Source organism: Anas acuta, chromosome 16, assembly GCF_963932015.1.
Source record: "Anas acuta chromosome 16, bAnaAcu1.1, whole genome shotgun sequence".
NCBI classification, from domain to species: domain Eukaryota; kingdom Metazoa; phylum Chordata; class Aves; order Anseriformes; family Anatidae; genus Anas; species Anas acuta.
Genome location: NC_088994.1, coordinates 15,216,506 through 15,240,119, shown reverse-complemented (window position 1 = coordinate 15,240,119; position 23,614 = coordinate 15,216,506). Strand labels below are relative to the sequence as shown.

The 23,614-nt window shown below is 44.6% G+C and overlaps 1 protein-coding gene across 1 annotated transcript; it reads left to right on the top strand.

The window, feature by feature from the left end:
- Positions 1-4: 4 nt before the first annotated feature.
- On the top strand, positions 5-22,596 carry PRPF6 (pre-mRNA processing factor 6). Its single transcript, XM_068700341.1, has 21 exons — positions 5-170; positions 609-777; positions 1,521-1,639; positions 1,746-1,824; positions 2,369-2,545; positions 3,151-3,306; positions 4,005-4,099; positions 4,694-4,850; positions 5,066-5,228; positions 7,912-8,030; positions 8,627-8,845; positions 10,438-10,560; positions 11,088-11,209; positions 12,328-12,466; positions 13,297-13,416; positions 14,599-14,775; positions 15,604-15,737; positions 16,047-16,138; positions 18,187-18,301; positions 20,332-20,458; positions 21,234-22,596. Exons 1-21 carry the CDS (start codon positions 100-102, stop codon positions 21,384-21,386), a joined length of 2,826 nt encoding a protein of 941 aa, XP_068556442.1. The 5' UTR covers positions 5-99; the 3' UTR covers positions 21,387-22,596.
- Positions 22,597-23,614: the final 1,018 nt, after the last annotated feature.

The following is a 23,614-nucleotide window of genomic DNA, read 5'->3' as shown; positions in this document are numbered from 1 at the left end:
GGAAGCGGAAGTGCCGCGGTGCCCGCTGGGTAATCACCCCGCTTCCGCCGCCGCCGCCGCCGCCGTTGTTGTCGGTCTCTCCCCGCCGCCGCCGCCGCCATGAACAAGAAGAAGAAGCCGTTCCTGGGCATGCCCGCGCCCCTCGGTTACGTACCGGGGCTGGGACGAGGGTGAGGCGCTGCACCGGGCCCTGCTCCCTCCTCCCCCCGGTACCGGGCCCGGTTCCCCTCACGGCCGGGCCTGCGCGGCCTCAGGGCCCGGTGAGGCCTGGGGCTGCCTGAGGGCACCGGGACCGGCTGCGGGAGGGGCTGGGACCCCCCGGTTGTCCCCCCCCCACCCCCCGGTTGTCCCCCCCCGGTTGCCCCGGTACCGTGCAGCCTCCGGGGCTCCCCTTTAGCTGATCCCAGCTCGGTACCGGGTGTGGGCAGAGCCGGGAGCCCCACAAACCCCAAACCCTGCAGGGAACCCCCCCCGGGGGTGTGTTTGGGGGGAGCTGCAGGTGCCCTGCCCGCCCTGGGGGTCCCGGTGGCGGTGCCAGGGGTCGGTACCGGCCGTGAAGTGCTGGGGTTGCACCGTGCTCAGTCCCGGCCCCGTTTTTGTCACCGCAGGGCCACCGGCTTCACCACCCGCTCGGATATCGGCCCCGCTCGCGATGCCAACGACCCCGTGGATGACCGCCATGCGCCCCCCGGGAAGAGGACGGTCGGGGACCAGATGAAGAAGAACCAAACGGCCGACGACGACGATGAAGATTTGAACGACACCAATTACGACGAGGTGCTGGGATGGTGATCGCCCTGGAGATGCTGTTCCCCGAGTAGAAGAGCAGTCCTGTAGCTCCCCGTTCCCTGCTCATAAAACCCTCTGTTAGCTGAGGCTTCAGGGCCAGGCTTTCCTCACAATGCTCCTTTTTATCTACTTTTTTAATTGAGACTCCGTTATACGTAACGGTGTGGTGCTCACAGACTTTTTGTTCTGGCATTGGTTCAGATGTTGTGGTTTAATTATCCACACAGAGCACTGAGCGTCTTGGGAAGAAGCCCGTAAATAAACTATTAGTGGAAGTACTCTGGGATATGTTTTTTTAGTGTTCTTCTGCACAAATGACATCAAAACTCTTGTGATTTGACGTATATTTGTCTTCACGTGGCCTGTGTAGTCTCTGGTGTTTAAATCCCACTTTGGTTAGTTAAATGTGGTGTTATTCCTCTTGTTTGCTTTTAGGAATTAAAAAAAAAGCTGTTAATGGAGGGAAATGCCCATTCTGTACAGGGAACCTGTTTATTGCTTAATAGAAGCAACTTTGAAGCATTTTTTCTTTTAAAATGCTTTGGGAAAATAAACACTAGGGGTGGTAGAAGGAAGCTGCTTTTATTTAGGGCTGTGCAAGATTAAGACTCACCTGCTCTGGCCTCTTTGTTTCTCTGGGTGGCAGTGGGCTGTGCTAGGTGTGTAACAAGAGCTTGAAACTGAACATTCTGCTTTTTTCCTCCTTTTTATCTCTCCCTTCACGTTCTTAGTTCAATGGCTATGCTGGGAGTTTGTTCTCAAGTGGGCCCTACGAGAAGGACGACGAGGAAGCAGATGCTATTTATGCAGCTTTGGATAAAAGGATGGACGAACGGAGGAAGGAGAGGAGGTAGGGTTAATCCAGCGCTGCTGTGGGATCAAACCCCATCTTCTGTAATACTTAACGCCTTGCGCGATGTTTCTTTGAGCATAACCTCAGTATTCCTTTCTTCAAGGGAACAACGGGAGAAAGAGGAAATCGAAAAATACCGTATGGAACGACCCAAAATTCAGCAGCAGTTCTCAGACTTGAAAGTAAGGACATACAGATGTGACTTTATCTCTGCTTTGCATTTATTTGCTCAAAATCTGTGTGTTATCACACAAATACTTTCTGTTGGGGAAAAAAAAACAAGTATCAAGCTGGTAGCTGACGGTGCAGAAGCTGTTGTAGGATTGAAACGCTCCCTAGTGTAGTTTTCAGTCACAGTTGCACACTCAGATGGTAAAACTGGATCTGCTGACTAAAGCTTCTGTTCAAACAATAGCCAAAATGATGCATTTTATTCATGATTAGTAATAAAACAGTGCTGCAGTCACTGAGGTTAATCTGCATGTTTGTAGCTCTGGATTTAAGAGCAAAATTGGTTTGGAATCTCAGTCTGGACTAAAACCAAATTCTAATTAAATGCACCTAATTCTTTTCTTACATTGGATTAGGGGAAGAAAAAATCTGATCTTTGACCTCTAAGTCTTTTTTTCTTGAAAGAATTCAAGATGAATTAAATCTGTTAAGGACTGTGAGTAGCTTAAAGGAGCAAATTTCTAAAATAAATAATGACAACTCATGTTTGAGTAGCGGAAGCTAGCGGAGGTCACAGAAGAAGAGTGGCTGAGCATTCCAGAAGTTGGTGATGCCAGGAACAAGCGTCAGAGGAACCCTCGTTATGAGAAGCTGACTCCTGTACCCGATAGCTTCTTTGCAAAACATTTACAGTCGGGGGAGAATCACACCACTGTTGACCCACGCCAGACGGTGAGTATGGCCTGGTGATCTGACCTGTTCTTTGTTAAGTAGAGGCAAAGGTTAATTGGTGTGTTCATTAGTGAGATTTGGAAGGAAAAAAAAGATTCTTGACAAAAATCTTGCTGTAGTTTGCCAGTCTGTCAAAGGAATTGGGGATGTTAAATTCCTGTCCTTGCTGGAATCTTTCAGTGCATACCCATTGCCCGACAAAGCCTGAGGATGGATGGGGAAGTCTGTTTCTTTAGTTGAAAGTGGGAAAAAAAGCTTTTTGCTGTAGTATTTTTGGACGTAGAATGGTGATAATGAGTTTTGGTGAACTTAACATTATTTTTTTCTGTTACACTAATGTCTTGCAAAAAGGGAACAGAAAACAAAGGTCAACTTCACCTAGGGGTTTGCTCTGCCCAGGAGCTTGAGTTAAACTTACTGAATTTTCAGTTGATTGTAAGTCAAATACATTTTGCTTGTTGCTACTGTGGTCATAACGGTTACAGAAGAAGCTGACTGGCCCTGAATTGGCACCAAATGCCCATGCGACTGCTTTGTAGATATACAGCCTGAATTCTTTTAGAAACTTCAAGAGGTTTTTAGGAATATGTTCCTCTTGTTTTTAGCAATTTGGTGGATTGAATACTCCCTATCCAGGGGGCTTGAATACTCCATACCCAGGAGGGATGACACCAGGCTTAATGACGCCTGGGACAGGAGAACTGGACATGAGGAAGATCGGCCAAGCCAGAAACACCCTGATGGACATGAGGCTAAGCCAGGTAAGCACACTGGAAGGTGGGATCCGTTGTAAGTGTACCTGGAATTGGTGGTCTGCTGCTATTTAAGACCTGGTTTTAGGAAAGTCTTTCGTTCTCTTGGGTGTTAGATAGGAGAAAGAGCTTAGCTGCGACTAGAAATAATTTTTCACTCCTCCTTTCCCCATCTCATGCTCTCTGCACTAACAATTTCCCGAGTAGTAACAGTTTGTCATTGGAAATCTTGGTTGTGATGGGAAAATGAACTGCACTGGTACACCAGAGGTAGGCTTCAGACAGACCATGCTGATAGCTTTGTCAGGGAAGACATCTCTTTGGGATTTATTCAGGACAGAAAGCTGAAAAATACTGCTCTCGTGTAGTTGACTTCCATTCCTTTCCATTGATTTTCCCATCCAAATCTGGTTCAAACTGAAAAAGATGAGCTTCAGCTGCCCGGGCTGCAAGACCTTGTAGTGGCTGGCAGCCAAGCCGCTTGTTTTCTGGCTTTGCAGTGGTTCTAAGTTTTGAACTGAAAAGCCATGTGTTTTAGAAGTGGGGGACAAAAGCTAATCAGGAAGGGAAGGGCTTGTTTTTACCTTCTTCCTCAGTCTTGGTAACAGATAAATGTCTGAAGATTTTTTGTGTAGCAGCAGTGCCTTGTGCAGGCAGGTTTGGGGCTGGGAGCGGTCATTTCAGCTGTGCTGGCTTCGCTTTCCCAGGTGTCAGACTCCGTGAGTGGCCAGACTGTAGTGGATCCCAAAGGATATCTGACAGACCTGAATTCCATGATTCCCACACACGGAGGAGATATCAAGTAAGTCTAAGGGTTGGCTGATTTAGCCTCTTAAGGGCTGTGATCCTGCATAAAAATGGAAATCTGCCTGAATGAGTGCCTTGCAGGTAATCTTTAGTTTGTAAAAGATGGTAGGTGAATTTAGGGGATGAATTCTTTTAATGTGAGGTCCAGGATTTCAGCTGATGTGTTTAGCATCTGACCTGAATGAATTAATCGTGGGGATTGTTTCTGTTCTATCCCTGGACTGTATCCAGGGTGATGGTAGCGTGCAGCTGCCTGCCAGCCAGGAAATTAGCACTACACAGGTGCAATTAGGCTTGACTGGTCACCTCCAAAGCCATGTGTCATGAAGGATTGCCATGAGTCAAAACAGTATGAGCAAATCTTGATCATAAGACCTGACCTAAATCAATACTGTGGGTTATTAGCTTCCAATTGCAAGTGCCCAGCTGCAGTTCCTTAAAACAAAAATGTATATAAGTATATTTAAATACTAAGCCAATTTTTTACTGGCATCTGAGTGTGGCTGAGAAGAACTGATTGTGCGTACTGATTCAGGAGAATTGTTTTCTAGCATGCTCACAGCTTCTACCTGTCTTTTCCCTTCACTAGCGATATTAAAAAGGCTCGTTTGCTCCTGAAATCTGTACGAGAGACCAACCCTCATCACCCACCAGCTTGGATAGCGTCAGCCCGATTGGAGGAAGTCACTGGCAAACTGCAGGTGGCTCGGAATCTTATCATGAAAGGAACAGAGATGTGCCCCAAGGTCAGAATTGCTTCGCTTCCCTGCTGGCCCTTGCAGGACAGTAGGAAAAGGTGGTGGTGATAAGCAGCATCTGTCTGTCAAGCTAGTATCAGCTACAGCCCGATACTGCTTCACTATCTGCAATATTAAAAACATTTAGCTAAAAGCTCTGGTTTTAGGTTCTCACAGTACTTGTTTTGATGTTAAGGAAAGCTGCTTTTTTTTTTTTCTGACAGAGTGAAGATGTTTGGTTAGAAGCTGCTCGGCTTCAGCCTGGGGATACAGCCAAGGCTGTCGTGGCCCAAGCTGTCCGCCACCTCCCGCAGTCTGTCCGGATCTATATTAGAGCAGCAGAGCTGGAGACAGATATCCGTGCAAAGAAACGTGTTCTTAGGAAAGGTGAGAGCTTCTGCAGCACCAGGGAACAAAGCCTTAGAGTCCCTCTGCATTGTCTTGTAAATTGCTCGAGATATGTCCATAAGATTTTTTTAAAAAATGCTTTTATTTTTTTCCTCCTTGGTGAAAACACGGTTGTTAATAATGTATGCCTTAGCGCTGGAACATGCTGCTGTTGAATCAGAGTGGAGTGCTTCTAGTATTTGTAAAACAGCCCCCAGCAGAAAGCTGCTCCTGCTGAGCAATTGCAAAATGACATCTCACTGAAAACAATTCCATCTTGGTCAAGGTTAGAGAGGTGGATGGAAGCAATTCAAAAAAACATGCTCTAAGGGGAAAAGGGTGCTTTAACAATCTTCTTGTGATATGTTTTAAAAAAGATATCAGACTTTATATATGAATTCTGGCTTGTCTATAACCTGTTAGGGACCACAGTGAGATTTGGTGGGGGAGCTTTAAAGGCCTTGGGGTTCTCATATCATTGAGCCTGGTGAGCCTTGGGATTTGCTTTAGTGTAGCAATTTCTGTGTTCTTGACAAACAGCTTTTCTCTGTGGTGCTTACCCAAAACCTTACATCTTCATTGTATTGAACTTGGCGATTCCACAAAAGGGAAACTTCCATCTTTTCCCAAATCTTTCTCTTGTAACAGCAGTTTGTGCTGTCCTGGGCCTGGGTTTTCCTCGCAGGTTCACAGTATTAGTCAATTACTTTGATTGATGTGCCTGTCTCAGTAGGGATTAGATCCTTCCCAGGTATTCAACTGTATCAATTACATCTCACGACTTTAATCTAGACAGGGGAAAGGGTCTGGGTTTAATATGCTTAATCTCTGTGATGCAGTCCACAGCATTAAATAACTTGGCTTCAAAGGGAGTAAATTGCTTCCTCCTTACTACTGCATGCAAATTGCATATCGGTGTGAAATGGTCTCTTACCGCATGTGACAATGCGTGGATGAAAGGCACTTCAAGCTTACTGGGGCTGAAGTTGTGGGACTTCAAATATTAATTATTTGGTAGCTTTATTTTCGTTGGCCAAGCAGCGCAGTGTTGTCTGGAGTGTTGCTCCCGCAATACCTTGTTCTTCTGCAAGAACAATAACAGGTGTTTAACAGGGAAAACACTTTTACGTGAGCAGAGGTAGGTTTCCGAGTCCAGCTCAGGTAGGAAGGCATCATGTGTGAAAGCAATGACTTGTGCATTAAGTCCTGAGGCTGTTCGTTTGCTGTAAGCGTTGTATCTTACTCCGGTTTGTGGAATCACCTACTTAATCTCTGATACAAAGCTGTAAGTGGAGTGGAATATGATTTACTGTGCTGTTTCCACTCTCTACATGTCAGCAGTCGGCTTCACAGTGCTCTTGTGCTACCCGGGGAACACCAGTAACAGTGCTTGGGTGTATAGTCTTAACACAAGTGGCAGGTTAACCCAGTATTTGTCCAAAAATATAAAAGGCTGACTGCCAGGTAATGTCACTAAAATGTGAGTTTTCATAATGCATTTCTCTCTCCTGTCTGTTGGCTGTGTGCGTTTCTGCCGTCTAGCACAACGTCTGGAGTTTTTTAAAGCCTCTCTCTGGCTACAGAGACGGCAAGCTGAGTGTTTAAAATACATCTTGAGGTGTAAAAATCGAACTCTCTATCTATGAAAACAGCCTCTGTCTTGCTGAGTGCTGCTTTCAGCTCTCCCACACTGATATTACTCACTTTAAGTGAATATGCTTCAGAAAAATCTCCTGCTGCTGTAGGCTCTAGGAGGAATGGTTAATGCCCAGACGCTCGGTGCACACTACTTGTAAATGCTCTGTGTGTTTCTGTAGAGCTTGGATGTGCTCTGAAGTTCATGCTCAGCAGTGTGCCTCAGCCTTTGCAGGAGTGCTTAAAGAAACAGCATTGCCTGGAAGCCTGGCAAGTTCCAAAACACTTCTAGATGCATCTTCTCCTGCTTGTGTGGTACTTTCATTATTGATAAAGGATGTGTTCAGTCCTCTCTTCCTACGTCACGTTCATGTATAATCACCAGGGAGGCAATGAAACCAATGCTGCAGCGTGTATGGTTATCTAAGCTGTAGTGACAAAAGGATTTTTTTAAATCTTCTCACTAGTAGAAGTAGAAAAAAATGGTTTCTCATTACTTTTGAAGGTACGCTCGTGGGTAAAAATTTCAGAGAAAATAAGGGCTTAATGGTTTTGTCAGATGAGCCCTGTTTGCAAGGCATTTGTCTTAATGCGATTTAATGAGGCATGGAAATCCTAAAGAGTGTGAAATTCTTTATTAGAGTAATGTAGCCTTAAACCTCGTATATTTGAGATTTTATACCAGCCTGGTATGTATTAAGGCAATATATTTGGAATGTCTATCAGAATCCAGAAACCCTTTGACCATGCTGAGAGTTGAGGCTTTGTTCAGCTAGGTGTTTTACTGAAGAGGAAGCAATTACAGCTTGTAATGAGAAAAACCCTTGGCTTGCCAAAACCTGTTTCCAATTAAAATTAAGTATTTTTTTATTTTCTGATTTTAAGTTCCCATCGTTGAAGCAAGAGCTTGCATAAGGACAGTTCCCTCCGTTCTTTCAGGAAATGTCATCTGTAGTAAGACAAGGCCCTTAACATATCATCTCTGAAAACAATATTTCCTTTGGGGAACTTCTTTATCGTGATTTACATAATTGTTTTGCCTCCCTAGCCCTTGAGCATGTTCCAAATTCAGTGCGTTTGTGGAAAGCAGCTGTGGAGTTAGAAGAACCTGAGGATGCCAGGATCATGCTGAGTCGAGCTGTGGAATGCTGCCCAACTAGTGTTGAAGTAAGTTTTTTGTAAAAAAGGGGAAAATACAGCAACTTCCTACGTTCTGTTCTAGGTTAGCAGTAGAGCTTTGACAACACAAGGCAGGTAAGTGCGCTAGTTTTCTACTAGGCATTTTATGAAGGATGTGATGAGTAGAAAACTATTTTTTCCCCCAGACTTAATTGTCTGGTAGTCATTATATGCCTCATTTTCCTGCGTAATTTTTATATTAGTTATGCCAGTGTGCTGCTGTGCCTGCAGTGGCCAATTAGCCATGTTTACATTCATGTTTAGTGCCTTGACAATTGTGAAAACAAGCATATGTGTAGCTTGGGGAATCTAAGACAGAGTTGCTTGCTTCTGAAACGTTGAACTCAAGGGTGTGTGCAGCAGCCTGGCAAATGGAGATGATATCTTGAGATGATTAGGATTTAGCTCTAAGGACAGTCATAGACTCTGGTTCTACTATTTCTGCTTTGGTATTCTGCAGCCTGCTTATACTACGTGAGGACAATTGCCAACTAGTAGCAAGCAGAATGAAGCTGCTTATCTCTTTGGGCTGACACTGTCATCTCCTTGTTCTAATCTAAAATATATCTTCTGTTGCTCCGCAGTTGTGGCTGGCGCTGGCGAGACTGGAGACATATGAGAACGCTCGTAAAGTCCTCAACAAAGCCCGTGAGAATATTCCAACAGATCGTCACATCTGGATTACTGCTGCCAAGTTGGAAGAAGCCAATGGAAACACCCAGATGGTGGAGAAAATCATCGACAGAGCCATCACATCCCTTAGGGCTAACGGGGTGGAAATCAACAGAGAGCAATGGATACAGGTATGGGCTTGGTCTTGGTTAGTGACCCAGGTGAACCCTTCAGGTTCTGTTTTGGAGGCTATTGATGCTAGGTACTGTGGGATCGAGTTATTCTGCACTAGGATTACCAGCGTTAGAGCCCTGTGGAAATACAATAGGTGAGACTAAAACACAGAGGAGGGACAAGGGCAGATTTAAGCAATACTCCAGGGTGTCGTTATGTGTGCTGAGCTGAGGAATATCTGGTTTACTTCTCTCTTGGAAAATAACCAGCTTCAAGTTGAAGCAGCTGCTGCCTCAGGTAGGTTGGAGGCCTTAAGCCTCCGGGGAGTTATTTATATGTATTTTTGCATATGTCGTTTTTGGCTTAAAAGGTACCTGTTTGCCAGTTCAGTCGGGTGTTGTTGTAAGAAGTGAATACAAACATCGTGTGTGCAGCAGATGGGAAATACTCTGCTCGTCCTTTATTGGCTCACACTGCCTCCTGAGGCTGTGCAAAGTACTCACAGCTGACATAGGGAACCCTGTTACATGGTAATGTTTACGAAACATGACCTCTGCAGGTTCATTATGGTTACACATCATCCTATTTTTGATCTCCTGTACTAGAAAAGCAGCAAGAAGTTTTATGTATGGCTCTTCAGTGTTTTGGTCGCCTTTGAAAGCTGTGGTGCTTGAGCTTCCTGACTTAGTAAGACACTTCAAAGGCTGTTGCCATTTAAATCGCTTGATGTTTAGGTTAAAATAACTTTTTTCCTCCTGAATGTGTCCTGTTGCTATATTTAAGCATAAGCCTTTTAAAACAATTTACTACTGAAATAATTTACAGGGGGTCAAGGCAGCAAAATGTTCTTGGCACAGTGCTTAAAAGAGTATCGGTAACGAACAAAGTATTTAATACTAAACGGATATCCTCGTTAACATCTAAATGAATTATAACTTTCTTTTTTACAATTAAAGGTTAATTTCAACTTCTGTTTTTTTTTTAAAAAAAAAAAAAAAAAAAACTCTGCATCTGTCTTCTCGAGTTCCTTTTTGGTACTAGAACTGTTCCATTTCTGTTACCTGATCAGGGAGCTTTTTAACAAGTTTAAGCAAGTCGCGTGAAGCCTTCTGAAAGCTTTGTCAGACACTTTCCTATATGTACTGTAGTGACACAGCCTTTGCAGCTGTAACTTAACAGTGGTTGAGGGTATTTGCTTAAGACCAGTTCTTGCTTAGTTCTTTTTCAGACTTAAAAACCAAAGCTGAAAGCAGGTCAGTAGCTTTGATGCTACAATTTGTTCTTCTTGAATTCTTGCATTTTTTTTATTGGACAAATTTCCACGTGGCCCAACCCAGGGGAAGTCAGTGCAGTGGTAAGACAAGACCTTACAGCCTGGAGAGGTCACGCGTTGTCACACTTTCTCTCCTTCTCTGACTCTGTGCACAGCTATAGTGCATTCCTTGTGGGTGTAGTCTCACTGGTGTCAAGATCTGTTTGAGTAATAAGATACTTGTAATGCACAGTGATCCGCGGTGTCCCCGTGTTTGTGCCTGAGGAGCTGCTGCTGCAGAATCTGACTTGCTGTGCTGATTTCTCAAAATGAGCAGGCTGTTACTCTTGTCTCTAGGATGCTGAGGAATGTGATAAAGCCGGAAGCGTGGCCACGTGCCAGGCAATCATGCGAGCTGTGATTGGGATTGGGATCGAGGAAGAAGATCGGAAACATACCTGGATGGAAGATGCAGACAGTGTATGTCCAGCTGTGATTCTTTTTTTTTTTAAACTGGGGGAAATGGAACTGGAACCAGGGAAATTAGGATATTTTAATCAGTGAAAGCAGATGTGGTTCACATGTTATCTGCCTGCATTTGGCCATTAAACATGCACTACTAACTAAATTATATCTCAGCATGAGAAGTTCCCATTTCAGTGGCCTTGAGCTGGGTTTACAACAGTAGGTGGACATGCTAATGTTATATTTTTTCATGTAAAAAGTGTGAATACGAAAGTCTTTACAAAGCCTTGCTAATTTTTCAGGCTGGCCTCTGAGCGTCAGTCCCTCAGGCCAGTGATGCTTGTGCACTGACAGAGGAACTCTTCGAAATTCCTCCCTGCTTCCCTTTAAAAAGCTGATAACAACTGCTCTGTTATATGGAGTGACCTAATTCATACATTACTCACTGAGTTCTGTATTGAATTATGAATTGTGTCATTCTTTCTTGCCCTTGATTTCAGCGCAACCCTAAGCTGACTTAATTCCGGTCTGTTTTTCCTTAGTGTGTTGCTCATAACGCTCTGGAGTGTGCCCGAGCAATTTATGCGTATGCCTTGCAAGTTTTCCCAAGCAAGAAGAGTGTGTGGCTGAGAGCAGCGTACTTCGAGAAGAACCACGGAACAAGGTACGTGGACCCCTCTTTGTGTGGCTCCTTAATACAGCCCCCTAGACCAGGGAGGTAGAAAAGCTACGAGATCAGCAATAAAGTGCACTGTTCCACAAACGGAGTGAGTTCAGCTGGTGAAAACTCAACGGCATTGTTTGCTGGTCTGACCTTCTTTGTTGAGGTTATGGTCAGAGAACCTTAATTTTTTTTGGTAAGATCATAAAAAGTTCTTTGACAAAAGGAATTACTTATTCATAGCTATTTTTACTAGGTAAGGTAGGGATAATGATCTTTCAGAAGGCATTTCTAGAAGAAATTGAGAATACAGAATGACAAGTCATCATGTGTTTCATTTAATTTTTGTAGGTAAATTGCTCAGACAGTGCTAAAGTATCTCTGGCATTTTCTGATTATACTGTGAAAGTGTATCAGAATCTGAACTAAGATTGGCATTATAATATCACAGCCTGGGGCTCTTATTTTGATTATTCATAAAGTGCTACATATTTGAACCTTTTTGCCCAAAGTTTATAATAAAACAAAGTTTATAATAAAACAGTCTATGTAATAGACCACGTACAGATGTGGAGTTAGTCCTATTAAAGCTTATTGTGTGGGAGTGACTGCAGATGCTGAGTTCTACATCATTCAGGGCTTACTTTGGGTCAAGTATGTCTTTGCTTTTGATGTTGTTCTCCCATGTTTTCCCAGTGGTGGCTTGCTTTTAAGCTCCTTATTCTACCTGAAATCTTTTTTCCAGAGGAGGAAAAAAAAATTCAATAAGATCAAGCCAGCTTCATGCAATAATTCTGAAAAACTTCCTGTCTTGGTTTCTGCTAAGGTTTGTTTAGAAGAGTGGCTCTTTCCAAGACAAATGAGCTGTTTATGCACAGAGTCTTTCCGCAAAAGCTATCAAACAAAGATGTCTGAACAATGAGCCGTTTGTGGAGTGCTGATTTCAGAACCCTTGTGAAAAAAGACCTCACCCTTTCCTTGTTAATGAAACAACTTATCAAGGTTTACAATGTTGGACTTTGCAACAATATTTATAGCATTGAGTGATAGTGGAAATGGTGTGTGAGAGCTCGCCTCTGGCAATACTTCCAGTGATTGTAACTTGCTCTTTCTTGTCTCAGGGAATCCTTGGAGGCTCTTTTGCAGAGAGCTGTGGCTCACTGTCCCAAAGCAGAAGTGCTCTGGCTCATGGGAGCCAAGTCGAAGTGGCTGGCAGGAGATGTGCCAGCAGCCAGGAGCATTCTGGCCCTGGCTTTCCAGGTGGGTATGTTACATGTGTGTGATGGTGTTCAGTGTGACTGCTGAAGAGAACAAAGTAGGCCTTTTCTTTCAACACTCACCTAATTTTTGCTGTCTTTCAATATGAGGGGTTTTGCAGTGTTCTTTGATACTTTTATGTGGCAAAAATGTTATCCTGTAAGACAGCAGCAAGCTGGAACCCAGACTTTGTTACTGCTCTTTCAGTATTCCCCACCAAGCTGTGAGTTCACAAGACATTAATGTTACTGTCACGGTTCCCACCCTTCCCAGTCATGGATCAGAATCCTCCTGTGCTGGGTAATGTCTTCTCATTAAAAAATAAGAATTATAGCTTCTGAGCAGGGAGGTAGAAGTGAGTTACTTCCTAGACTTGTTCTTGGCATTTTGTGTTAATATCCTGAAGACTTCTTGACGTGGTTGTCACCGAGATGACTTGAATTGGAGAACTTGTTCACAGATTTCAGCTGAGAAGCTGAGCTCCAGCTTCTTTGTTCACGGATAATAAAGTGAGGGTCTCACTGTGACAGACCCTGTGACTTCTTCCAGTATTTTAACTGGAAGTTCAGAAGATCAAGCATTAATGGTTTTCAACGACTGAGAAGTATCCAGCTTCTCAACTGGCATATATCTTTGTGTTGTGCATCTGTTTTGTAGAATTTCTGTAAACTTCAAAGGTCAAAGAAGACTGGGAGGAGCTTGAACTGAAAAAAAAATATATCCTAGTGTGGATTGGCAAAGCTCTGATTTCAATTTTAATCTGGATCAAATGAAGGATTAAATCTGCTGTTGATTCACTGTATGCATTTGTCTGTCATTTTATGTTCTTGCAGGCCAACCCCAACAGCGAGGAGATCTGGCTGGCTGCCGTGAAGCTCGAGTCAGAAAACAATGAATATGAAAGAGCAAGGAGGCTGCTGGCAAAAGCTCGCAGCAGTGCCCCCACGGCAAGGGTAAGGATGTGTGAAGGGTGGAGAGACTTAAACTTCTCGTGCCCATGGGGGAGTTGAGTCGGAAGGAGAAGTTCCTTTAGTTCTGTGGCCTGAGTGATTGACCAGATGGCTCCCTGCCATTGCCTTTTGCAGGCACTGTAGCGCTTCTCCAGTGAATTGCGACACAAAATCGGGGCATGATGGGAAAAAAGGCTAGGATCAAGGGAAGGGTTTTATTTTTTTTCTACACAAATGGCAAAAGTCAGGAAATTCCCAGTTTACAGCTGTTTGTATAATGTTCCTGTTGCATAAAAGCGTGTCTTGGAAAAGAGAGAGAAAATACTTTCACAGAAGACTCACTTACGCTTGCAGTGCTAAAGACAGCACCAGTCAAGTTTGTTTAAAGTTACACACTTGGGTTTATCTCTGCCCTTACTTCTGGTATGATAAACTTTGCCAATTTTTAGCTGCGTGTACAGAACCATTTTAATTTTTCCAAGTAAGAGAGAAGATGTGGTTTGTTATGTGGAAAATGAGATTCCCCTTGCCCCCGATTTGTACTTTATTCTTGATCTTTTAGGCTGGCCTCTTCCTTCTTTATCAGTCAGGGAGCTTCTGTCCAGCTGGAGTTTGAAACTCTTGTGGCAGACTTGATGCCTCTCTTGCAAAGTCATGGGGGGGGAGTACGGGAATTGGGAGGAACAGGGATTAAAGAGCAGCTAAATGGTTGTCAGTCTGTAATGTATTTCTAACAGCTGTAAGCAAAAAGGAAGGTGTTTGGGGGCAGAAAGGCAAATTTACCAGTGTGTAATTAGCAGGAAACTCTTGCAGCTTAAAGCCATAACTAGGAATAGGTGCTCTTGGTAGCTTGGATGTGAGGAGATCGTTCTGTGCAGACAAAGCAGGCTCAATTTTGTTATTGGTTGTGCTCTTGAAGCTGTGCTCTGTGTCAGCTTTCTACTAACTGTTGATGAAGAGTTTGATCACTGTCCCAATTCCTTTAATACTTGTGTTTTACCTTTCTCTTTGCTATCTGTTCCTGCAAGTTAACCCTGACTTTTTTTTTACTCCAAACTGTAGCTAATGAATAACATGCTAATGAATGTATGAATGTGGGAACCCACTGCGTTGACAGAGTAATGTTGACAGAGTAATGTTTCTTCAATGGCTGCTAGTGATAAATGGCTATGCTTTTTTTCTCAGGTCTTCATGAAGTCTGTGAAGTTAGAATGGGTGCTTGGAAACATTGCTGCAGCCCAGGAGCTCTGTGAGGAAGCCCTGAAGCACTACGAGGACTTCCCCAAACTGTGGATGATGAAAGGACAAATCGAGGAACAAAAGGAGCTGGTAGAGAAAGCACGGGAGGCTTATAATCAAGGGGTAAGATGTGTGTTATTGCAAGTTTGCTTTGTGTTTCTGGCACGGACAGATGTCTGTCCCTCCACTTCAATTTGAAGGGCTTCAACCCAGATTAAATGAAGAGGTGATTTCTGTTCTCTCCCTGTTATTGATTAAAACAGTAACAGAAAAATACTAGGATCTTGAAAGAAGCAGCAAAAATACCAGTATCCATGTTCACTTTCTTGCTTGAGAGAGTTTGCTGTATGCTTGACTACTCACTAGTAGGAAAAAGTCACTGCACAATAATTCTCTAAGACCTGTAAGGACTAACGGTAGAACTCCTAATAGAAAAGCTTGCTAATGAGCTTAGATACACGCTGTAAAAGGAGGTGGGCTGCAGAGCGCTTCTCTCTTTTAAATGGTAATTGGTGTCCTCGTGTATGAACGCTCCTGAAACTCATCAGCCATGAAAGTAATGTGGAAGCAAGTTAATGACTTCCCAGGCTTCAAAGGCAGTGTGTTTGCTTCATGCTCTGTGATTTGGTTATGGATTAGAGCCCTCCATCTCCAGACAGAGCACAAATTGTAGGTGTGCTGTTAAGGGAGGTGTATTCTTTCCTTTCTCTTGCTACTGGAATAGCTCAGTCCTAGCTGGTGTGCTGTTATCTGGCTGTTCTGGACATAGGAGAAACTAATTTTCTGTACTGTTCAGTGCTGTAGGATTAGCTAGAAGTAATTTGAGTGATGTAGTCAGCTTTATTTCACTTCCGAAATCCCCAGGAGGATGTAAGGAAGGAAGTGGATTTGTATAGGGATTATAATATGTTTTCAAGTGTACATAATATGCTTTTTTGTTATTTTAAACAGTTGAAAAAGTGTCCCCATTCCATACCCCTGTGGCTTTTGCTGTCCAGGCTGGAAGAGAAGGTGGGGCAGCTGACCAGAGCAAGAGCCATCTTGGAAAAGTCTCGCTTAAAGAATGCAAAGAATCCAGATCTCTGGTGAGTTGTAGCCCAAATTCCATTCACATTCACTCGGGGCCAGTATGTGCTTCAGGATGGCTATTTCACATCTTAGCTGGGGGTCTTTTGTGTTTATTATAGTCACTTTCTCATGTAACTTTTAATCTAGGCCATTATAGAATAAAGGTTACATTTGTTTTTAAATGGAGAGGAATGGGAAGATGTCAGCCACCTGTATGTATTCAGAATATAGGCAGACGTTTGTAATTTCTTGTAACTTCCACGTAATTTGCTGTTGGTTTCCACACAAAATGTTTTCATAAATATCCTGGCTCTCTTCCTTACCAGGTTAGAGTCTGTGCGACTGGAGTACAGAGCTGGGCTAAAGAATATTGCAAACACTCTGATGGCCAAGGCATTGCAAGAATGCCCCAATTCAGGTGAGAGGGATCTCATTTTTATCTTAAACACGGCTATATTTGCTTGGAAAAAGATAAGCCTTTATCAGCTAAGATGTCCTTTTTGGCCGTGTTTCAAAACACTGCGTTGCAGAGAGGTGTCAGTCATCCTCCTGCAAAGGAGATGTTGAGAGTTTTTGTGAATAATCCCAGTTATTTTCTGGCCTCTCACGCCAGAGGCCATGGGTTGGTGTTTGTGTCTTGGGGTCTGTGGTCCACGGCTTGTTCCCAGCTTTCCTGGTAAAGCATCTTGAGTGGCTTTTCTCTGAACCTGATAAAAAATTTGCCAAGGTTTAAAGTTGAAGAAAGACTCAAGGGTTTGCAGTTAGGGAATTCAGTGGAAAAAGGATGGGTTTTTCCTTGTCTCATTGGAGCATAGCTGGCCATAGGAGACTTCTGTTGGTGGTTTGCCCACACTGGTTTCACTACTAGTCAGGCCGTGCTTAATAACGTGCCCTGACAGCAGCTTCAGTCAGTCATGATTAGGGGATCATGTACCATAAATGTTTAGTCCTGCTTTGTCATTATTTTAACATCTTTAAGGAAGGGCAGATAGGTCATATAACATAAGTCAGTTGGTTCTAAGTAGCAGTGGAAATATTTGCCTCTTGGGATGGGAGGCGAAAGTGCAGAATGCTTCCCTATTTTTTTGGCAGAATTAGGCAAAAAACTTAATCATCTCAACATGTTGACATCTTTGGAGAGAAGATGTCACAAGTACAAAAAGTAGTAGCCTGCCACAGGGCAAGCCTCTCTCGTTTGCCTTCAGGCTCGGTTTTGGAAGGTGTTTAATTGGTGGCTGCTGAAGTCCCAGTGAAATAATGGGAATTAAGTGGCTTTTAGGACATGATAAACTCATTGCAAGCTGCTCGCTGTGCGAGTGGGTCAATAAAGCTACCACACAAGCCCCACTTTGTTTTGGGAATGACCTAATGCTTAGTGTGTGTGTGCCACCACAGGCTTTTTTACAGCATCTGCCTGTTGCTATGGCAATAGGCAGCAGGGTCTCAGATTTTGTTTAAATAAAATAGCTCCCAACCCTTATCTTAAAACTCTACAAACAAATAAATAGAAAGCCTGCAGGAATTAGCTCATCGGACACCTACAGTCATGTAAAACAGAGACTTGTGTCCATCAGTTGCTGAATTGGTCACCATTCCTTACGGTTGATGGCACAAAGAAGGAAACCGAAATACAGCAGTGTTTGTGTCCTCAGCTGGCCTGAAAATAGACCCGTAAAATATGGTTTGACCCTGTGTATGAAGAGGAAACAGGCGAGAAGGGAAGAGTTCTGCTCCAGTCTGTCACTGCAGTCATCAAAGTTTGTATAAATTCCCGTGGTGCGGTTTCTGGGAAGTGAGAGCACTTTGATAGAGTCCTGGCAGACACCAGCTCTCAGGCTTTGCTTTGAAGTGATCAGCAGGTATGGCTGGCTGACGTGAGAAACTGGAGATTTCATGCTCCTCTGAGCGTGTTTCCTTTCTTGCTTTTGGCAATGAAAGGATCTAGGGATTAAACCCAGCTTTGCTGGGCCTGCTACGTCCTTCATCGTGTGTGCGGGGAGCCAGCAGCAATAAGGCTGCGGTGCTCCTTGGCACCCTTGGAGCTGCTTCCAAGTGGTTTACTTCTGGGACTTCTGCTGAAGCTACCTGCTCAGACAAATGCAAGTCTTTCACTTTGTTCCTGCTGATTTGCCCTCCACTGTTCCACTGCTTCCAGTGTCTTCCAGTGTTGGAAAGCCACGAGCTTTCTGTGCACGCCAGGTAGGGAGTGTGGAAGCTGCAGTTGGGTTATGGTACGGAAACATTTAGAACTGAAGGTCCAGTGTGGAGCTACCTGTAACTAAATTTCAGAGTCCTGAAGGAAATACAGGTGCTTAAAGAGTGATTTAAGGTGGGGTGGAGGCATGGGGATAACTCCCAGGGTGGGGGCAGCAGCGCTGCTCGCTTTGGAGAGCGCTGGCCTGCTGGCAGGATGGGGAGCTGAGTCTGCAATCCCACTGAACAATCTTCCTCCTTGACTTGATTAAGGAATCCTGTGGTCAGAGGCAATTTTCCTTGAAGCGCGACCGCAACGAAAGACCAAGAGTGTGGATGCTCTGAAGAAGTGTGAACACGACCCACATGTCCTGTTGGCTGTGGCCAAGTGAGTTCCTGTGCTTCGTGTAGTGTAAAAAAAAAAAAAAATACACATTTTTGTGTGTGGCTGCATCCGTGATGAAACACTGCACTTGAGCGTGACCACATGATGCTGGCTGCAGCAGTTTTAATAAGCCTCAAAGCGGGTAACAGCTCTCAAGCTGTCTCCTAGTAACTGTGCTCTGCCTTGATTCAAAGCAGGGGATGTCAGCCTGCCCTCCAGCTGTTCTGGTGGGTCTGGGGCTGCAGCACGGAGAGTGAGCCATTCACACTGAGTCCCTTTTCAGTGCTGGCTTTTGGCAGCCTGAAAACTGCATCTTTGTTTCCCCTTAAGTGCAGTTTTAGCCTGTTTTCAGATAAGCTAGGCTTCCTCTAGGTTTTATAGGATGTGTTCTAAGCATTTTTGAAAATACGGACAATTTTTGCTGGTGACTGTTCACTTTTTATGTGGCTGACTTTCCATGTTCTTCATATTTTCTCTCTATCCTAGATTGTGTTGGATTTTTTAATCTTGAGCTTAGATTGTGCTGTTCCAGTCTTCTCCCTTCCTTGAATTTCTGCTCTGTCAGTTTTTCTTTCAGTTGTGGCCCTTCCTGGAATGCAGACTACAAGTCACCCTGTAGTTTGCTTCTCTGGAACAGGAAGATAATCCACTAGGAATTGTCTTCTTTTCTAAGTCAAGTTGTGAGGCTTCCAGGGATGGAAAACTACGATTAGTTTTGACTCACCATATCCCTTCTGATCTGATGCGTAGATGGCTCTACAGCAGTAGCGATTGGAGCAAACTTTCTTCTCTTCCTTTGTGAAGACCAGAAGAGGTTAATGCAGGAAGCGCGTTGCCCAGACAGTTGCCCAATTCTTTCACAACCCTTTTTTATAGGCCAAAGAAAACTGTAGGATACACTCCAGTGACTGCAACGCTGGCTTCTGCCAGATAACAGCTGCCTTGTTCTGCTTTAGCAGCAAGTGAGGAAAAACGTTAACTTTTGCTTTATTGAAGCTGCTTCCAGGCCCCTTCTGGTACAACCTCAGGCAGTTTTCGCAGCTAATCCCAACACAAACAGCTTCCACCTCCCATCACGACTTGCATGTAGGTATGGTAATACCATGGCCTGTCACACGTTTGTGGAAAACTTTCAATCTTGCTGAAAAAGGCCACTACCTGCAGGTGTTTAGCCTCTGCCATCGTTGTTCGTGCTCTTTTAAATCGCAGTTTATTTAACACGGAACAATCAAGGGTATTATAGGGCTTAAAAACAATCACATAAGCTGTATAATTTTATGGCTGGCTAAGCTCTTTATGAGGGATGGCTGTTTGATTTGATAAGGACCTTACTAGCTCAAATGAACTCTTTAATGCAAAGGAATGAAACCAATAGACTATTGATTCAGCTGGTTAATTACCGGGGAGAAATTTAAGAATTCACAAGCACCTTTTTTGAAATGGCAGCAGTCAGGCTGAGTGCCAGGGTGCGCTTTGAGTGTGGGACGTTGCGTGCTTGCCTTTCCTCGTAAAGTGGAGGTGGAAGGAGCAAGGTTAGTGTACCTGAGCCTGTGACCACATGCGGTGATGGCTCCAGTGCTTATAATTTGCAACTGCTTAGACATTAATTACTAGATGATAAAATGAACTTGAAATCATAGAAAATTGAGGGAGGGAAAATAGATGGAGGTAGGTGATCCTGTCCCTTTCTACACTATGTCTGGAACAACAAAACGAAGCAAATGAGTTAACAAAGATAAACCTCAGAGTAATCCTTCCCCTCTCCAAGAGCCTGTCTCTTCCTTTAACTGGGACTGCCTTTACCTGTTACAGTGTGTGGGGAGTAAGGAGGAAGCAGTGGATGTTCTTTCCACTCCTCTCCTGTCTCTTCCACTCCCGGGGCAAGTGCAGTTTGCAGATAACTGCAAAATCTGGTGTTTCCTTCTTGGGAGAACAAAGAAATGAAATATCTGTAGTGCCTTGAAGTTGGAGTGCCTGCAAACTGCTGTGTTCCTCTGAAGAGGTTCTCTCTTCCCTTCTGCTTTTCTCACCAGGTTATTCTGGAGCGAGCGTAAAATAACCAAGGCCCGAGAGTGGTTCCACCGAACAGTGAAGATTGATTCTGACCTGGGGGACGCCTGGGCTTTCTTTTACAAATTTGAGCTTCAGCATGGCACAGAGGTGAGTGTGCAGCTGGGCACGGGGAGCAGGGAAGGCAGCAGGAATCCCTTGCTGGTTTCTCTGTCCGGGGAACTGCTGCAGCACCAGGACATGCACATTGCTGCTGCTCCCTGTCTGGCTCCCAGATGAGGAGGCTAAAGCTGTCACGCCTGGTCTTGAGCGAGCAAGAACAGGCATGTGTGGTGCTTTTTAAAAGACACTGTCATTAGCAGAGCCGTCTTTCAGGCTGCTTTGCCATCCACAGTCCTGCTGGTTCGTGCAAAAAAGCTCTGAAATCAATCTTGCTTCTGTAAAACGCAAGAGGAGACTTCCTCAGAGGAGACTTTCCTGTAACTGCGGTGCTGGATGTGTGTAACTCGCCCCCACGTCTGCACAAGTGTCAAGTGCAGGTTGCACGTGGACACAGCTGTAGGAACAATCTGTTCTAATCTCTTACGGTGGTTTTTACTGCCTGATATTACTGAAGTGATGGGAGTGTTTATCTTCTGACTTCAGAGAGACCTCTCGCTTGACCTGTCTCATGCAGGTGGCAACACAAAGGAAGTTTCTGCTGCAATTTCTTTGGTGTTTCCAAAACTTGCTCGGCTGTTATTAGGCCACTTTGTTGAGTGAGGCAGGAGAATTTTAACCCAGGCTTCCAAACTGCCTTTAAGGGAGGTGGGGGGAAAGCTTTGGACAAGTGTTTGAATTAGGGAGGGGACTTTAATTTTTCATCTCTCTGCTGGAACAAACCAGAGCATTAAGAGACCTGCAAACTGTTTTCTCTTCCTCACAGGAGCAACAAGAAGAGGTAAGGAAGCGCTGTGAGAACGCCGAACCCCGCCATGGAGAGCTCTGGTGTGATGTCTCCAAGGACATAGCAAACTGGCAGAAGAAAATCGGAGAGATTCTCGTGCTTGTGGCAGCCAAGCTTAAAAACACCTTCTAGAGTCCGCTGCCTTCAGCTGGATCAGCCATCTCTGCCTGCTTACCTGCTTTCAGTTCGTTTGCCTTGCAGAGTGGCAGATTCCAGAGGACAGGAGATGGGTGGCAATGCGACAGATCTGCCTTCCAAAAAGCAAAGCTGGGTCCTCCTCCTTTCCCTGGTGATAGTGCTCTTGGCTCTCACAATGCAGTAATCAGCTTCTGCAGCACAAGTGCATCTAATTCCCCTCTGAATGTCGCTGCTGGTGTAATTGTAGGGGAGTTTTGTGAGGCTGTGTTGGCATTTTCATTTTGATGCCTGAATCCCCTCTGGAAATACAAGCCTTAATCAGCGCTTGTATGGTTTCTGATGTTAGCAGTTGCTCTGGATTCCTCTGCAGCATGAAGTGCCCGTCCTGTCCTTGTCCTCCTTTGTGCAGTTTCTTTAGTGTTTGGCCCACCTGATGCAATTTCTTTGCCAGCACCTGTTTTCTTGCTGTTTTTGAATATCCTCAGAGGAGATGGGGTAGGACTCTGCTGGGGGGAGGAGCTGGACAGCTGAGAGGAATGGCTGGGGTGAGCCTTTTTTAAAAAATATTCCTTTTTTTTTTTTTTTTTGACCAAAGGTCTGGTCTAACTTCATCTCCTCTGCAGGCAAGCTGCAACACAACTCGAGTCCTCCTCAAACCTGAGCAGATGGAGCATTTTGTGAAATCCCAGAGCATATTTTTAGAGACTTTTCCTTAATTTTTTAAATGTACATAGTGTCACCTTATTCTTCTAGGTGCCCAATTGCGTTAAGCACGGTGGTATTTTAAAGTAATAAGGGAAAAGGCAGCAATCCCTGAAGGCCCTTTTAAAGGAATCACCTTCTGTTAGAGCCATCGAGAGACTGTGCACTTAGTGGCGACTGCTTTTTCAGTGTGGGGGTTTGGGATGGCCGTCTTCAAGTGCAGATGGCAAAGAGCAGATTAATTAGAGCGAGATCTTTGCATCTGGGACCCTTTGAAAGTTGTCTTCAATTTTCTATGCTCACAACCTGTATTATTTTGACCTAACGACCCTTACTGATTCGTGATCATTCACTGAACTAAAAGATGTAATATCTTAGTAGGATTTAGAAGTCTTCAGGTCTGTGTATGTGCATTATGTAATGTATTTAGCTAGAGGAAAAAAAAAACCTTTATTTGTCTGGAAAATATGTATAAAACATGGCTTGTGTTTTGTTTCCTTAAGTCCTCTTTGAATGTGGTCTCGCCTTTGTACTCTGACTGGGAAGAGTGGCTCTGATAGCAGAAACCTTTGAACTTGCCAGGCTCTCACCACTCTGGGAACATTTCTGCCAGGGGTGGTTGCACCAAGTCGTGCCGCATCCTTCTGCCAAAAGCAACAGCGCACATGAAAAGTGTTTTAACACTGAAACAGGCTTTTCCTCCAAGGCCAAACGTTTCTGTCTTTTGGATTTATAAGGGAAAACTTGTGAACTCTTGTTCTTCCCCTTGAGTAGCTGATGGACATGTGTGAAGCTGCATTTTCTATAAGAAGGGTGTAGATCCTGGATGTCGTGTGGGCTTGTAGTTTCCCAAAGGTGAGTGAGATTTGCTCAGGGATCTGTGCCATCGTTGGCATCTGCCCTGAAGGGGGTCTGATGCAAAGGTGAAATGGGACAAGGCTGGGGAGCGCATGTTCCCTGCCCCTTTCAGGTGGCAGCATCGTATCTAAAGATTTTTGGGGCAATGCCCAAGAACTGAGAAAAGGCAAGGGAGGGACTTGCAGGGGAGATTCTTGTGGCAGGTGAGAGGAGAGCTGATTTTCCTGGGATGGGCTGAGAGCCCTGGGCCAGGGGACCTGCACCCAACTCCTTTTACCACCTGCTCCTTGCATCTTCAGCCTTCCCTGTCCCGGGGTTTTCAGATTGTTTTCCTTTTCAGAAAAAAGGCGTCATCCATCTCACAGCCTTTTAGTGCTGGGAGCTGGCTTTGTGTTTCCAAAAGCCTGATGGCACCTCCACCGTTTAACGAGATATAGAGCTCCGTAAAGAAGTTATATGGGCCCTGTCTCAGCGGTATGCTCTTGTGTACGCTGAGCTTCCCACTCGCCTGCTCGGACGCCTCCTGCTCACACTTGCCAAGCTGCGAGGAGTCGGATCCTCGGATCCTTCAGCTTTATTTCACCTCACGCCAGCGGAGCCTCGCGTGTGAGGCTGGCTCTGAACGCATCCTGCGTGAAAGCGGCTGCCCCGGCGAGTCAGGG

Coding starts and splice junctions, on each gene's coding strand:
- PRPF6 (XM_068700341.1), top strand. CDS start 100: ATGAACAAGAAGAAGAAGCCGTTCCTGGGCATGCCCGCGCCCCTCGGT. Junction 778..1,520: donor ACGACACCAATTACGACGAG/GTGCTGGGATGG, acceptor TCACGTTCTTAG/TTCAATGGCTATGCTGGGAG. Junction 15,738..16,046: donor GCAAAGAATCCAGATCTCTG/GTGAGTTGTAGC, acceptor CTTCCTTACCAG/GTTAGAGTCTGTGCGACTGG.